General features: G+C 32.6%; 1 protein-coding gene across 1 annotated transcript in view; it reads right to left on the bottom strand.

Annotated features, from left to right (window-relative positions):
- Positions 1-17,845, bottom strand: part of LOC126774468 (tRNA dimethylallyltransferase) — a 240,990-nt gene that overhangs the window by 29,905 nt on the left and 193,240 nt on the right. The window contains exon 4 of the mRNA XM_050496026.1: positions 9,307-9,430. Coding sequence (XP_050351983.1) covers positions 9,307-9,430 — 124 coding nt within the window. The remainder of the gene's footprint in view (positions 1-9,306; positions 9,431-17,845) is intronic.

Genomic DNA, 17,845 nt, shown 5'->3' with positions numbered 1-17,845 from the left:
TTCAACGTCATGAAAAATCCTGACTTTGATTTTTTTTTACTACGTGTATAAACGAAGCGGAAAATATTTAAACAAAACCTGTGAACGTCTCGACAAATAAAAATAATATAACACTTTAATTTTATACGAACAAACAGAATCTTGTAACATTTTATATGTATATACAAAACGAGAGTAAAAAATTAATTACAGAATCCATTTAATGTATTACTTAATAATTATCAGATAAAATCTTTGTAAAAACGTGTGATCTATTAAACATTCGCAGGTCGATAAACTCGATTGAATGAATTAATTTTCCAATCTTTAGATAGCTACATCACCTAGTTATATGGCCGAAGAGAAATACTAAACTTATTTTATGTGTAAAAATAGATTGTGTCGGCGACTTTGAAGTTTCGGTCGCTCGTGTTAATAGAGTACTTATACAAATATTTTTGTATAGATAAATATTTTTTTTCTTATGAAGCAGGTAGGCCGACGGGGAAACCAATAACTGTAACTGGTTACCACCTACCATATATATTGGCGCTTTAAGAAATATTAAACGTTCCGTTAATTAATACGCCACCAACCTTGTTAACTAAGATGTTGTGTCCTTTGTGCCTGTACTTAAACAGGCTTATTTGCCTTTCACACCGGAACACAAACTGTAGAATATCGGATGAGCGGATGGTACCTACACAGAGAGGTTTGCACAAAGCCATACCAATAACATCAGGTAAAATTATGTATTAGCTGCGGTATTAGCCGCGACCGTGGGTTGTAGCATGGTGTTGTAACGTATGTAATAGCCGTATTTTAGATTATTCTTCAGCTTAGTCCTTCTGACCAATGGCAGCTATGACGGCCAATCTCAAGAGAGATTCAATTGCACAGGAAATCATTATTATAGTGCACAAGTGTGCGCTACAGGTGCACTTTACATTCCCTCACTCTTATAATCCGATAGACGCCAATCCGATACGACCGGAAAGAATTCAGGTGCGAGACCAATGGCTTTACGTTCTTTCCGAGGCATGGGAGTGTACACACTTCCATCTTCAGACTCCGGGCTGCCTTGGGATCTGCGGTCATGTATCCACCACTAGACCAACAAGGCAGTTTTTTATATATATTAATAATAAAGATATTAAATCTGGAGAATTTGTAGGGTTGAAAGTGTTAATCTCAGGATATACCAATTCAATTAAAAATCTCTTTGATAAGCCGTTCATTGGGTTCAAATCTTGGGAAGCACCTCTAACTGTAATCAAATTGTTTTAATAATATTTAATCTCGAGCTCGGCGCGAAGAAAAATATCGTAAGTAAGCCTACATGAGTCGGTTGAAATTCTGCCACATGTGTTTTTTCCTCCTTTGGAGGGGAGAAAAAGTTTCAGTATTCTATTCTGCAGTCGGAGTTTTACGACTGGAACTTTATTTAACCATGTATAAATATAAATTGTTGTTCGTTCCAATGAACTCTTCAAGCATTAAAAACATTTTTGTTTTTAATTGTATAAAGCATTCGTGTTAAGTAATTACAACTTCTTTTCGAAAGCAAGTACGATAAATTAAGTTAAAAAGTAGGAATTCGTTAATTGCTTCAGAAAATGGTGATTATAGTAATAACTATGTACTCACGTGACTTTGTATGTTTCCGGAGAAACAAATACAATTATTACCAGCGATTAAATAGAAAGTAACCTTTATTAATAATCCCGTAATGTGACTAATAAAAAGTTATAAAAGGAGCTTACTTGAATAAAGGGGATATTGTTTATTTTATTTTGTTTGTAGTAATAAGAAAAACTAGATTTAGATTAGTTATTTTGTAATTAAAATTTACGCTTACGTTTTCGAAATACCTGACTAACTTTGCTGGTTTGAAGGGGGAGTGAACAAATTTAATTGCAAGAACAGAGGACACCACTCATACCCACATCTTGGACGTTGACTGTGTTTTGATGATGAAAACAACTGTTTAAAGTCCTTGCACTGCCTCTATACTAATCTATATTATCTCATCTATATCAATTATACGAATATTATAAATGCTTTTTTTTATAAAATAGGTAGGCGGACGAGCATATGGGCTACCTGATGGTAAGTGGTCACCAATCTCCATAGAATTGGCATTGTAAGAAATGTTAATCATCGCTTACATCGCCAATGTGCCACCAACCTTGGCAACTAAGATATTATGTCCCTTGTGCCTGTAATTATACTGGCTCACTCGCCCTTGCCGAGATGGCCCAGTGGTAAGAACTCGTGAATCTTAACCGATGGTCGTGGGTTCAAACCCGGGCAAGCACCACTGAATTTTCATGTGCTTAATTTGTGATTATAATTCATCTCGTGCTTTACGGTGAAGGAAAACATCGTGAGGAAACCTGCATGTGTCTAATTCCACGGAAATTCTGCCACATGTGTATTCCACCAACCTGCATTGGGGCAGCGTAGTGTAATAAGCTCTAAACCTTCTCCTCAAAAAAAAAAAGAGGAGAGGAGGCCTTTAGCCCAGCAGTGGGACATTCACAGGCTGTTACGGTTACGGACTCGCCCTTCAAACCGGAACACAACAATACCAAGTACTGCTGTTTTGCGGTAGAATGCGAAAGTAACTCAGGACTCTGTTTGTTACGCTTTCACGGCTAAACCATTGAGCCGATTTTGATGAAATTTGGTATGATGCAAGTTTGAACCCCAAGGACACCTTACTTACCCCAAGGATTTTTTTTTTCTAATGTTCGTCCCTTTCTCACTACCATGCGGGCAACGCCGCGGGCGAATACTAGTGTCTAATATTAGCGAAAGTGGTTAAGCAATACAAAAAAAACAGCCTTGCCAGAATAAAATTGTAATGTCAAGCTTTTGTTACGAAATATTTTCTTGTTTAAAAATACAAAATGAGTCGTTCTCATAACTTCTCGTGGGAAAGGCTCCGAGTTAATCATAAAATACATTATAAAATTGTTATTACCACATTTATAATATTTAATTCTATTATTATTACAATAGCACATTCCATCGAGCTGAAACACTGTTGACAGAAAACCGCCCGCCAGAGCCGTTGCACTATTAAAAAACATACATACAAGTATGACCTACCGTAATGCAGATCGGGTTATTATAGTTGCCATGTTCGGTTAAACGTAGGGAAAACATGAAAAAAATAAACGACAGGTGCGCATCTGCATATACAGGCTGTTCATAAAACGCATCCGTATGTGCAGTCAATTATCGTTTTAATTGGTATAATAAATCGAACGTGATACAGCTTAGCACAACGATTTTGTGTTGTTATGTTGTCATTATAATCATATTGTGGGAATTATAATTAATCGCTGCTGTCATTTTTTTATTTCTAAAAGATCTTAGATAAGTAATATAAATTATGATAGAATCTGTTTATAAACACAATACTTTTCATATGAAAAATATATAAAAAATTAATCCTGAAACGTAGATTGTGACGCTGCCTAATAATAAACACGCACATACTTTAAAATAACATTAAAACAAATTAAAGATAAGAAATACTAAAGGCATAACACGCCTGTTGAGATACAAATACAATAAATAATATATCTACAGAATACAATACATATATAATGCAAGGTTTGCCGCGCCGCTTGGCAATTGTTGTAGTAATATTATGTTCTCATGTTAGTGACTGGTTTCTTGATGAGAATAAAGTTTCTTTAACCCGATATATCTTCCACAATCAAATAATAAATATAAAATCAAATCAAATAATAATTCAACAATCGTCAAATTTCAGCCAAATTCCACAACATTCTAATGAATTAATTAGAATTGGAGGAAACCTTATGAAAATCCGTTCGGTATTTTTTTAATTTATCGCGTTCAGAAAGGCAGACATAGCAAGGTGACTTTGTTTTATAACATGTAGTGATACTAATTGACAATGAGACCATTTAATAGATTATATATTATATTTTCATTGCACACTTATTTCATTAAATGAGATAAACGTCATAGGTTAGACCATACATATTTACAATTTAGACGTAACATTTATCAACAAAACGATTGCCTGAGTCTGTATTTTCTGATAGGTACAACGTTGGTGTCTTTATTCTTTCTAGGCAAGCGTGCATCCTAGACCGTGTCGATGCTTAACATCAGGCAAGTCAACGGTCAAACGCTTGCCTAATAAGGGTTAAAAAAAAAAAATACAAGAACTTAGGTGTGTTGGTTTTATTATAACATTCATAGAATATAACAGCCGTAGATCGTGTCTTGTAAAATCAAATCACAAACGATAATCACATCAATTGGTATAAAATAATAGTCGTTTCGTCAAAACCCGAACAGCCTATGTAAGCAACAGGTGCACCATCGCGTGCCTCGGACAAAGGATGAGTCGATATCCTAAATTGCCTTAATAACCTCCTTGAATTTCATCGTATCAGACGATTGTAATGTACCAGCTGCAAAACGGTATTAAGATGTATTTAAATGATTTTTGTTTTTTTTTTTTTATACAAAGCAGTTTATATCGATACGTGTAGCAAATTTTGAATGATAACCACTCATTTTGTAATTTGTAGGTCATTGACCTTATAAGTTCATTAACCTTAAATATGATAAGGTAAGAAAAAAATCGAATATTTATGTTACCATTTCGATAATCCCAGTTTCTAGTTTAAATTGCATGGGCTTGTGTGAGTACCTTTAACACCAACAACCTGTTATGCTTTTATCGCTTTAAGTTCAATTTATGAAGAGCGAGCCGGTGTAATAAAATCCGCAACTATAGCAAAATATTATGAACGCGCATTCAGTAATATAGAGTTAATGCTTTTATAATATTTTTTTTCCATAAGGGCACAGATTATATCGCCAATGTCACGTTGTGTGACATGGGATGGTAATGATCATCCCCGTAAAAAAATTAAAGTCACAGTCCAAAATATTTATTAAATATTGAAGCGTCACACACTTGCCAATTGATCGTCAAATATCTATCACCATTTCCGAAAGAGATAACTGACATAAGAACCGGCAAAAACTCAGCAGGATATTTATTTTTAATTAAAAGTGACCGCTTACAGTCGAAGACCCTTTTTTAAAGGCTATGGATGGCATATAAAGGTTTGCTTTTTATACGTCACAAAAAAAGTTATATAGTATGACAAATTTAATACCGTTGTTTTATATGAGGCTTAGTAGTCAATAATTTAAACAAGAGTTTGGCCTATAAGTGTTATTAATTCAAGCTGGCAAAAAATTTTCGGAGTTTTTATGTGAGCAATAACATATTTCATCATCAATTTGCAAGACAAAGCTAGGCCAAAAAAATGATGATGACATATCTACCGCCAAACAGTAATACGGAGTATTGTTGCCTTCCGGTTACAATGGTGAGTGAGACAGTGTAACTACAGCCACAAGGGACATGACATGGTTCCCAAGGTTTCCAAAGTGGCGCATTGGTGATGTAAGGAATGATTAATATTTTTCACGGTGCCAATGTCTTCACTTACATCATGAAACCCCTGTCTGTGTAAGACTTTAATCCTAGGCTTAATCTAGTTCCAGTCGGATTGCCTTTCCATCAGACTATAAGAGTGAGGTAATAGAGACACCTGTGTTTATGCACTAAAATATCTCACACGCAGTTGGTAAGTCTTCGTTTAGGAAGCCGCCGTGAACGGTTAGCAGGATATAACCATTATCATAATTATATTTAGAACACGTTGAATGATCGTTTAATATAAACAATATAAATTGATAATAGCCTACAATTATAGTAATTCCTAATCATTTCATTGACTTATTACAGCGATCTGTTCAGCTGACAACCCCAGCACCTGCTAAGGGCGGAATGATCACAAAAAAAATATATTCAAAGACTATAAATAAGGAAAAAACTTTACTTTTTTATTTACATTCTTAACTAAGGTGTTACGAGAATTATTATCTTAATTAGGCTCTTTTTATAGATTTCTTGTTCATGCAGATGTTTTTTAATAAATGATCATTTGAATATTTGATAAATGAATTTTATAAAAAAAATGTTCTAATATAAATTGAAAAAATAATTATTCATGTTAATTCTACACAACCATGTTATTATTGTGTCTTTATTGATGAATAATACACATAACAAGATCAAGACGCTTCGCGATAATTATATATTAAAAAATATTCAAAGTCCAAACATTAATTCAGTTGTTCGAAGATTATGTAGTAATAATATTAAACACTCAAACATACAAACATTTAAACGATCATATTTATAATATTAGTAAGAGAATCTCATTAATCAGACTATATTAAATGTAATAATGAAAATATTTTGCCTCTCATTCTATGGTGACGTACAAAAACACTAATAGCAGAAGTAAAATTAAAAAGATAAAAAATAAGATAAAAGTAATAGTAATTACTTTACAAACCACGAGACAGAGTATTCAAACGATACTCATCGTGAGAAGATTAATGAGAAAAAAAATCAATATTTCCACAAATAAAATTAATAGTTCAAATTAAATTTAACCGCAATGTTATATTAACGTGTAATTTAAAAATAAAAAAAAATTAATGAGATAGCCGCAAATCTTCATAAGGAAAGGTTATTACGGTATAAACTTAAAAGATAAGTAACTGTCTGTTTATATAAAAAAAATATTTCTTAATTTAAATTACTTAAAAAGAAAGTCATATGTTTGACTTTCTGTCGTTGGTTACAAATCGATATTAAATCAACATTTAATCGAGGGGTATACTGCTGTTTATGCAATAGTCCTTTCTTAATACATAGGCTTTCAATTGCAAAGAAGTTTTTTCAAATCAGATTGGTAGATCCTAGAATTAGTGCGTTCAAACAAATATATATTTCAGCTTTATATACACTTATATTAATACCATATGCTGCTAGTATTCTTACCTTTCCCCGCGGTTATGATTTGTACAGCAGCTATTTGTAATTTTAATTAAATAAATTATATAAGATTAACTTTAGTTCATTCATAGTTACTACCGGATCGAACAGTAGATGGACCGAGAGGAACCGGTCTATTCCTCTACACTTTTCCGACAGGTACATAGAAAAATTAAATACCCTGCATGAAAATCAACGGATACTAACTTCACACTTCGCTTGTGTGAAGTGTGAAGTATACGTACGTAATACGCCTTATTAATCAAAGTTTTCTTAAACATTTAATTTAAATTTATTAAAAAAACAAAATAAACATTAATTTAAAGTGTTTGTTATTGCATATTTTAATTCATTAAAACATTTCATTAAAACAATAAACAGAATTTAATAGATAGCTATGCTCAGAAATTCTACCGTCAAGTTATTTTGTAATTATTGTGTTCCGGTACGAACGGCTAGCCATGATAATTACAGCTAGTTGTTGTAATAGTCTGTTAATGGTCAACAAAGGGCACAGGCTTTTAAGAAAAACAATTCGAAGCTTAAAGCTGCGGATTGGCTGGTACACCTTAGAATTTTATCAACATATTTTCTGAAAATATTTTCGCTTAATAAACAATTTAAAATTAAAAAAAAACGGTAGTTTTTTCAAATTTTAAACATACAATATAAATAGATATTTAGTATATAGTAAAATAGCGTATTTACAATGTTCGTCTTTAGTTGATCAATAAAAAAATTGAAGAGAATTGATATTGAATATTAATTAACCATAGTTAAGAGGTAGAAAACATTTATTAAATAGATTATTATTACTTTAATTGATTTAATAAATTGGTTTTAAGTCTGTTCAGACGGACGAAATCGTTTTAGATTTACCAACGGGAATGAGTAAAACAAACTTGTGGGAGCTGGAGTAAATTAACACATCGGATGTTGAATTTTTAAGCTCGATTGGATTTTCCATTAAAACCACATAAAATATCAAATTATAACTAGATCATATCTAGGTTTAATAAATTAACTAAAATGAATCCCTTTTTAATAATATCGTTTACTTACGAAATCATCATCATTAATTTTAATACCTAGTATTCTAATTAAAATCGTTGATTTAGATGCAAAAATATAATAGTATTATTTAAATACAGAATAAATAAATTTTATAGATAAAAAGAATAGATATAAAAAAGTTTAATACTACTAGGAAAAAATGTAAACATATTATGGTATACTTTGTTAAACATTGACATTTAAGTAATCGCACAGTACAAATATTTTTGCGGTGGTCTCGGCTATTCTGGAGACATTAACAATAAACGATAGCACATGTACAAGTGCGCTTGAAAAACATCACCCTTTAAAGAAACACATGAAATAACTATTTTGAACCGTACATCTAGGCATCAAGGTGCAGTTTAAATCTCGTTCAGTTGCAGATGTGAACACGTAGCACCTGCCAATCTCTGCGCGCGCGCAGGTGACCGCGTTGTTTATGTTTTTTTCACCCCTAGCTGCAAGATGGCGGCGGCTTCGATGCTTAAACGCTAATGACCTGACTTGATGGTAACATTTTAATGTTGCTTTAATCGTAATGGTATTTTTAATCATGTTTTTATCTAATCAAAAGGTTTTAAATAAAAAAAAAACTAACAATGAAATGAACACTAAAACGGTCAGAAGCGAGTTGAATTGCGGTTTAATAGTTTCGAATACGTTCACATTAACATATAACCTATATCGATATACCGACATTGATGGCGACAACGTAAAATATAGACGACAAGGTTTTTATTTATACACAATTTTTAATCACGAACATTTAAATTCTTTTGTAAAAAAAATGTTCAGAACAACAAAGCCCATGAGTAATATGAGTGAGCCAGTTGAAATTTACGTGTAATAAAAGTCAGTATATATAGCACACGATAATTGAAATTTGAAGTATATATACTCGTATGTATCTATTTTATTTTAATTTAATTGAATACTACCAATTAAAATCGAAGTGTACTTTATTCAAATATATTCTCACAAGCACTAAATGGTAGGGATTTTTGCAAGCTCGTCTGCGTAGGTACCACCGCAGCAGGTATTCTTCCGCCAAAAAATAATACTTAGAATTGTAAAGTTCCGGTTGGAAGTGTGAGCGAGCCAGTGAAACTTAGCACAAGGGACATAACATCTTAGACTCTAAGGTTGGTGGCGAATTGGCGAGGTAAGTAATGGTTATTATTTATTACGGCATCAACGTTTATGGGCCCATTTGTCCGTCCACCTATATATAATACAAAAAGGAATTTGAAATCGTCATATTACAAATGGTCTTATCATTCCAGTGCTCCGACCGTGCTCGAATGAGGTCCACTCGACCATCTTGGCTTATGTATTTGTTAAGAGTAAAAGAGTACCTGTTCACATTTAAGCCAGAGTATGACGGTTCCGTCTGGCCGTCTCAGCTGCCCTTCGTTTTCTTTCTGCTCGTCTAACAGTTCGCTATGTCGACGACCTGTTTTCAGCCAGACCTCGATTGCTCTGCAACAATATTAATAACATCTTGAATCCTCCTTATTTATAAATGTTAATTCTTCATCTTCGTGAGAAATATTTATTTAAAAATAGAATCATTTGAAATTAAAAGGTAGTCTCTATATATTGATAAAAATAATGTAATTTTGCATACATTAAATCTTATAATTGCAATAGATATAGACCTTACTATTCTACCCTATTCATTTCATTAAAATTAATAAAATATATCAAATATATTCACGAAAAAATTATGCATTTCTGGATTTGTTGTCGTTTTTGGATAATAGTTTAAGTACTGCACAAAGAACAGACAACGAGTTACTAGTACTGCCTTACAACATAAACGTAGGTACGAAACTCATTAGCAAGCATGATCCGTTTCTTTTGTGTACCATCCCTGAAGTGGTTCTTTAAAAGTCGTTAAAGAGCACTTGAATTAAGTCTACGAGAGAGCGCAATACAAGACACAGGCGTCTACGAGCAGGCGATTCTTGATACGGTATTTATTAAAATAATACAAAGAAATAACCGTTTTATTACGTTTACATAAAACGTATTTTCGTGAGTACTATAATAAGACTTGCGTCATTACTTTATGTTTCAACTTTTAAATCCGTTTTGGTTTTTATTTTGAAACTATTTAAAAATAAATATAAAGCAGTTACGTTCAAATAATTCTGAGAAAGACTTAAGTATAATGGCAGCTGTTACCATTGCGTATTTTTATTGACCACAATAAAATAGACAAGTAGTCATTAAAGGAATAATCGGTCAAGTGATGGTAAGGTCACTGTTAAGCACGAATAAAAAAAGATAAGTGATTGGTCTTATCTCTTGTTTTAAATTTGGTCTCCAATAAAATAACTGGTCTTTTATTTGAGAATCAATTTTCCAAATGAGTAAAGTTCGTTCGTTCAGTACTCGAAATTTGAAATTAATAATCATTATTGATTTTTTTAGGAAACCATAATTAAATAAATTTGCATGTTTCGACCATATCTTTTTCGACTCTGACGTCCTATATTTGTTTGGTAAAATTAATCACTTATGAAATGGTCTTTGGGTAGTTGGATTTTGAGATTTGCTTGCAAAGTTTATATTCTCTTAGAGGATTTCATATCTATTCAAAATAAATAAAATTGAAGAGTCTGTCTGTGATTTCAAATAACTGACACTTTCACTGTCGGTCTATCTGTTTGTCCGTGCTAATCTTTGAAACGGCTAAAATTACAAATTGAAATAACTGAATTATTTTAAGAAGTATTTCAAGGTTCCTTTTAGTCATTATTTCATCAAAATCGGTTGAGTCTATTAAAAGTTATAAAAAAATAAGTATTTTTGTTGTTATAATATATGTTGCGGCCATTAGCCCATAGAGCGGTGTGCCAAATACGTCAATTTCTGAATCGCGGTGTCCAGATTTTCCGGAATAGAGTGACCTTCTGCCATACATAAGAGTATTCTATTAACGACAGAATTCTATCGACTTTTTGTCTGATTGTTTTGAGTTTTTTTATGAATTTCAATATTACATTTATAATAATAAATACTTTGTGGCTTTTGTGGGTTGCAATGATCGGTTGTAATTTTATCTATTGATCTTAAGTTAGTATTTTAGTTTTGAATTTTATAGATTATTATTTTTTACTTTAAAGGTTACCTTTTCCTTAGTTTGTAGGGTTTAATGAAGTTTGCATTAGTTTTAACCTTATTAATAGTTTAATGGATAAATAAGATGGCCCAGTGGTAAGAGCCCGTGAATCTTAACCGATGATCGTGGGTTCAAACCCGGGCAAGCACCACTGAATTTTCATGTGCTTAATTTGTGATTATAATTCATCTCGCACTTGACGGTCAAGGAAAACATCACGAGGAAACCTGCATGTGTCTAATTTCACTAAAATTCAGCCACATGTGTATTCCACCAATCCGCATTGGAGCAGCGTGGTGGAATAAGCTCCAAAATCTTCTCCTTAAAAAGGGAGAGGAGGGCTTAGCCCAGCAGTGGGACATTCACAGGCTGATCCTGGTATAGTTTAATTAGATTAGAAGGGTTCTAATTTGTAGTATGTTTATAGAATATTATGCCAAAGATATGACTTAGCAAATGGAAATACCACACCTAATATAGTATATTATACATATTAGTATATATAAGGAGGCGTTAAAATAAGTCAGTATTTATGTTTGATTATTACAATAATAATTATCGTACTGATATCATTAATACAAAAGATTGTGTGTGTTATTTTAGTCATTTCTACTGGTGGTAGGGCTTTGTGCAAGCTCGTCTGGGTAGGTACCACCCACTCATCAGATATTCTACCGCAAAACAGCAATACTTGATATTGTTGTGTTCCGGTTTGAAGGGTGAGTGAGCCAGTGTAATTACAGGCACAAGGGACATAAAATCTTAGTTCCCAAGGTTGGTGGCGCATTGGATATGTAAGCGATGGTTGACATTCTTACAATGCCAATGTCTAAGAGCGTAGGTGACCACTTACCATCAGGTGGCCCATATGCTCGTCCGCCTTCCTTTTCTATAAAAAAAAAAAAAAATTTCTTTACGCTGTATCACAGGTAAAATTAATATATTTTGGCCTTTTATCCCGTTTAACTGGGTTTTCGATTAGCACGCGGGCGAAGTCGCTGGCCAAGCGCTGGTTTTGACTATAATTGCCATTTTTCAGTTCAATTTTTTAAATATTAAGAAATGTTTCTCGGAACACAACAATACAAAATATATTCGCTTTTTATGCAATTAGACGATACACTTTCGCAGTGTCGTTAGAAGGAAAACGTCTACGTGACTGCAATGATAAATCAATAAGCAATAACTAAGGAGTTCGTTATAAAAACCGATTGCTAAAGACGAATATTCAGTGCTCTGGTAGACATTAAAAAAAACAACAGGTAGGACAATGAACTCGCTTACATCATGTCAAGAAAAAATGGCATTAGTGTGAGGTAAAGATTCGCTCGTATTTCCATATTGCGAATTTATTTATTTAGATTTTTTTGCCTTTTTTTCGTAAAAAATGTAATCCTTTTTTATTGCTTTACTAATACTATTTTCCTCTTCAACTAAGCGTCAAGATTTTGAATAGTGGGTGAAACAGCAACATTCCAAGATATGAAATTATGAGGGACGAATTAAGCTATTGGAGTTGTTGTATTATGAAATCCAAATTGTGAAAAAAGCTAATATATGTATATAGTTACTAAATTGAAGGATGCCGGTTATAGCACTATTGATGGTGGAGGGGTGTTGTGCATTCGTCTGGTATAAAACGGTAAAGTGACAGCCTCTATATGTTGTATTGGCAAGAGACCTCTTCTTTTCCGAAGGAGACAGTTTTGGAACATTTAACAGAGTTGCATATTCCACCACACAGCTCAAATGCGTGCTCATGTATTTTATGTGACACAAGCATATTTCCCAAACTACTTTTTCCTTTACCATTGGACAGTAATAGAATTATAAACACAAATGAAGCACATGAAAGCTGTTGGTGCTATAAATATAGTATTTTATTAAATTTACCATTAAAACAACGAAAATAAACAGCTGGTTCCTATCCCATCTCCCTCGCATAAAATCCCAGCTTTGATTTTGGCAATTGTCAATAAAACCATTCATTCACGCTTTTGTTCCGTAATTTAGTTCATTCGTCTCTTGAAAGGCGAAAGAGGAAATTAGAACGATTTCGGCCGTCGTTCCCAGAGTTTCAACTAAACGTTTTCAATTAAAGTGACGTATATTGATTATGAGAATAATAAATCAATGTACTTATTTAGATCATGACATTGTATTCAATTATATCATTTATTTTCAACTTCCCGTTTGGGAGTTATTGTAATCAGTCCGACTTTCGGAAGTCCTTGACAAATCTTCTAGATTTGAGGTTACCCGAGTTTAATTCTGTATTTATTTTCTTAAATTGCTTTTAGGAAAATAGACGGGCAAAGGGGCTGACGGTAAGCGGTCACATTCACTCCTATTGACAGTACCAAGAATTATATTACTTCTTACATGGTATATCTCTCAAGTTTGTATTATATCTGTGTTCAATGATTTTTGGGGGCAGAATGGGTAATGCTGATGAGTAGGCTTACACAAAACCCTATACACCTTTGTTTTTTTATGAAGATTTCTTTGTTTAGCTGTCATCAGCGACAGGCATGAACTCTTAGATGTGCTGTATTGCACACACAGAAATTCAGCCGTATTGTATGAAATTCCGTACAAACTGTGAAAGCACTAGTGATAACAGCTTTGCGAGACTTTGATTATTGATTATATAATTAATAGTAGGATCTCTAAAAATCGCTTTATCAAAATATTAATAAAACTAAAATAAATTTTTGTTGGAGCGAAACGATACTAAAACACTCATCCACACACACAAATAAATTTATGTATGAATGATGCATATACATTTTTTATATTGTAGGTTTTATATCAATGGTACCTAACTTGAAAAGGAACACCTCCATTAAAATTCCATTATATCAACAATATAAAAAAAACTTTGTTTAAATTTCACTTAGAAAAAAATGGATTGTTTTTTTTTTATTTGTAACTATTACATATAGGCTCTAAACATTTATACGTGTTACTTAAAAAAGAATCGATATTGTTAAATTATTAAAAAATTTGCTACTTAATGAGAAATTGTAATTGTTTTTTGCTTAAAGTATCAGATTCTGTAATCCATTACAGTGATATTGGTCGCATAATTGTTTATAAATAAAATATTAAAAATGCGAATGAAAGTTGTGTTAATATGTACGTATATTTATTCTGTCTATTGACCGCCTCATCGGTCAGTCACTGGTTGACACTAAGACTGCAAATCTCTCAGTCCTGGGTTCACCCCAAGTCGGACCAATAATGAGTTAACGAATTTTTCCGTCGGAAAAGAGAATTTTCTATTTAAGCAGTGTTCCCACTGCCGTACCTCGGAAAGCACGTAAAGCTATTGTTCTTTCGCCATAACTCTTTCCGGTATTGTTGAATTTGCCGTTCCATCGAAATACTTGTGTTTGAGCATTGTGGAATATATGCTACGCAGTTGGCTAGCCTCTCATGAGCTAGCATTTTTTGTGACATTTGTGAACGCCTTTAGGGAATTATTGTTACACATAATTAATTAAATATTATTAAAAACATGACATAATTGAAAAGTACACGTGAATGTGCCAAATTACTACAGCTATCAGGCGATATAATATTAATTAGTTGAGACAGTGTTGTTCAACCTTTTCTAAAAGTATTGATATATACGTTTTGTTGTATATTTTACACAATGTGGTAATTGTTGTTGAACATAGGATTTCATGTTGCTGAATAGTTAGTTATATAAATATAATCTTATCGTGAGTTTTCAATAAGTACTTCTTAAAAAAGTTGCTTTATGTATTAACAATATTATATATTATAATATATGATGAATATTTTTAGAATATTTTTAACTAAAAACATTAGACGCTATATTTTTTTCAAAATGTTTGGTTCAAATTCCTTAAGGTTATCTTTAAAAAACGAAATAACGACTACTTTATTTTCTGTAGCATATTTTAAATGTGATGAAGTATGTATTCAACGAACGTTGAATTGTCTTTCTAAATAATCAAAATTTGTCAAATCAAATAGTTATTAATAAAAGATTGTCGGCCCCTGGTTTATGCCATGAAGTCATTCATTGGCCGCCTAATGAACCACTTCCTGTCTTAATCAGCGAACGAGACATGTGGTCGTATCTCAGGAACTCGAGAAGGGATCGCTAATTGTAACAATCAGGTTTACTTTGCGAAATTATTATACAATATCGATAATTTAATTTGTTCTCATGTTTTTTATTATTTTTCATCTGTGACAAAAGCCTTATTAATACTAAGGTGGAGTTTTTCTTTAATGAAAATATCTTATTGCATTTTTTTATAAAATATATAGTCGGCTTTGCAAATACTTTACTGGTGGTAATACTTTACTGGTGGTAGGGCTTTGTGCAAGCTCGTCTGGGTAGGTACCACCCACTCATCAGATATTATACCGCAAAACAGCAACACTTGATATTGTTGTGTTCCGGTTTGAAGGGTGAGTGAGCCAGTGTAATTACAGCCACAAGGGACATAAAATCTTAGTTCCCAAGGTTGGTGGCGCATTGGCTATAAGCGATGGTTGACATTTCTTACAATGCCAATGTCTAAGGGCGTTTGGTGACCACTTACCATCAGGTGGCCCATATGCTCGTCCACCTTCCTATTCTATAAAAAAAAAAATATTAATTAGTTGAGACAGTGGTGGTTGTGAATGGTCACCGTCACCCATAGATATTAGTTCTGTAAGAAATATTAACTATTCCTTACATCGTAAATGCGCCACCAACCTTGGAAACATATTAGTTCCCAATAACGAACCTTGTTCTTATAGTTACACTGGCTCACTCAACCTTCAAATAGGAACACAAGAATACTAAGTATTGCTGTTTGGACGTGAAATATGTGATGAGTTGTTGGTACCTACCCAGATGGGATTAAAGCCAAAGCCTAATAATTGTCATCTATTATGTATAGTATATATATTTAAAGTATTTATAAATTATTAAAATTTGACGCCATAGTGTCAAAGAGTACCTAGATGGAGTTAGTTTTTGTAATGTGCAATTAATTGGGGACGCTACTGTTGAATAAAATAAATAAAAAGTATGCATTTTGTAAAATATTATTAAAAATAAATAAGCCTTAAATGAATTCCACTTGGATATTTGTAATCTTTTGTATAAGTGGCAAATAAATTATCAATTAAAATTAAACAAGAAAAAAGCTTACTTCGTCGATTGAAGCGAACAGGTTGATCTTAATTAAAGAAATAGTCTGCGTTTTCACGTGACTCAATTTTGCTTATTTATTCATCTCCGGCGTTATTTATAAATATTGCTTTGTGATTGTTTAGTTAAACACTGATTTTTCTCTTTTGGTCATGATTGATTTGATATTCAAAAAAGAAGACACAGCTTTGTTAAGAAAATAATCATTAAATTAATAACATTTAACAAGATAAAGTCGCTGATGTTTCGTGAAAAATAAAAGCAATTATAAGAAAACTGGTTCCTATCGAAGAATTGTATTACCGACCTAGGTATAAGAAACATGCAATACATGAGTGTGTTTGGTGAAATCGCATTTGACCATCAACTGAGCCAGCAACCAATTTACAAGTTCTTACTTTTGTTACTATATATATTGTTTATACGTATTAATATTTAGATTTAATTGGTAAAATTTTTCTTTAAGCATTGTGATAATAATCCCGAGAGAAATACTCAAAGAAACTTTATATAATATAAATAATATTCAATAAATATAATATAAGGGGTATTTGTTTACGTTGAGATTATTAAAATTGATATAAATTATATTTTTTTTCTATTTTTCGCTAGTAAATGAATGAATGTTCATTTTGTGAGTTCCACAACTTTCGGCGTGGTTGGTAGATACTTACATCTACCAACCACGCCAACCGGCTCGTTGCAAATAAATTAACTATTATTATATTTGTGACATTATATTATGGTTTAGAAATGTGTTAGCAAGTAGTATATGTCCTGACATAATTCGGTAGCAGAGAATTAAAGATTAGACTTAGCAGTTTGTATTATAGTGCACAAATGTTTGCGTAAATTGCCGTGATTGTATCCGATGGGAATGCAATCAGCCATCTCATCATGGCTGTTCGTGTTTTCCGTGACACGTGAGTGTTAACACCGACAAATGAGTGCTAATCTCTCTTGAGATTGGCAGCCGTGACCGAAATCGGTCAGACATCATCATCGAGGCAGGGTGGAAATGACTCATGTTCTCGTAAATCGTATTAGTAAAATATATTTTGTAGGTACCTATCGAAAAAAGTGAAAGGAGAAAAAAGTGACATGAATATATAACATTTTGATTATATTTTATGCTGGACATAGACAATTAATTGATTGATGAAATTTGTTTATATACTTAAACTTTCGGTAGTCATTCCATTATATTCTGATTCTTGTTTAAATCGTTATCATGCCTTCTTTATAATTAGTACTCGTGTGAATGACTTGACTTGACGCATGATTCGAATAAAAAAATAAACATTTACTTTCATCTCAATATTGAAAAATACAATAAGAACGTTTTTTTCGACATTGTTAACACGTCAGGCATAGAAACAATAAGAAAAGCTTATTTGCTCTCAATTGTTAAGTTACCGACCATGGATATTTACAGAACCAACGGAACTGCCAATGTGTTGCTGGTCTTTTGGTATTTTAGGCATATATTGCGTATGACTCTTGAATAGTTCCATATTGTAATTTTGGGGAAACGTAGTTGGAGGACGTTGGTTCCATAGTTTGTCCAATCACTCCCAATATTTGA

This window comes from Nymphalis io, chromosome 16 (assembly GCF_905147045.1).
Source record: "Nymphalis io chromosome 16, ilAglIoxx1.1, whole genome shotgun sequence".
Lineage (NCBI taxonomy): Eukaryota > Metazoa > Arthropoda > Insecta > Lepidoptera > Nymphalidae > Nymphalis > Nymphalis io.
The sequence above is the reverse complement of the archived record's forward strand: the minus strand, read 5'-3'. Positions and strand labels throughout refer to the sequence as shown.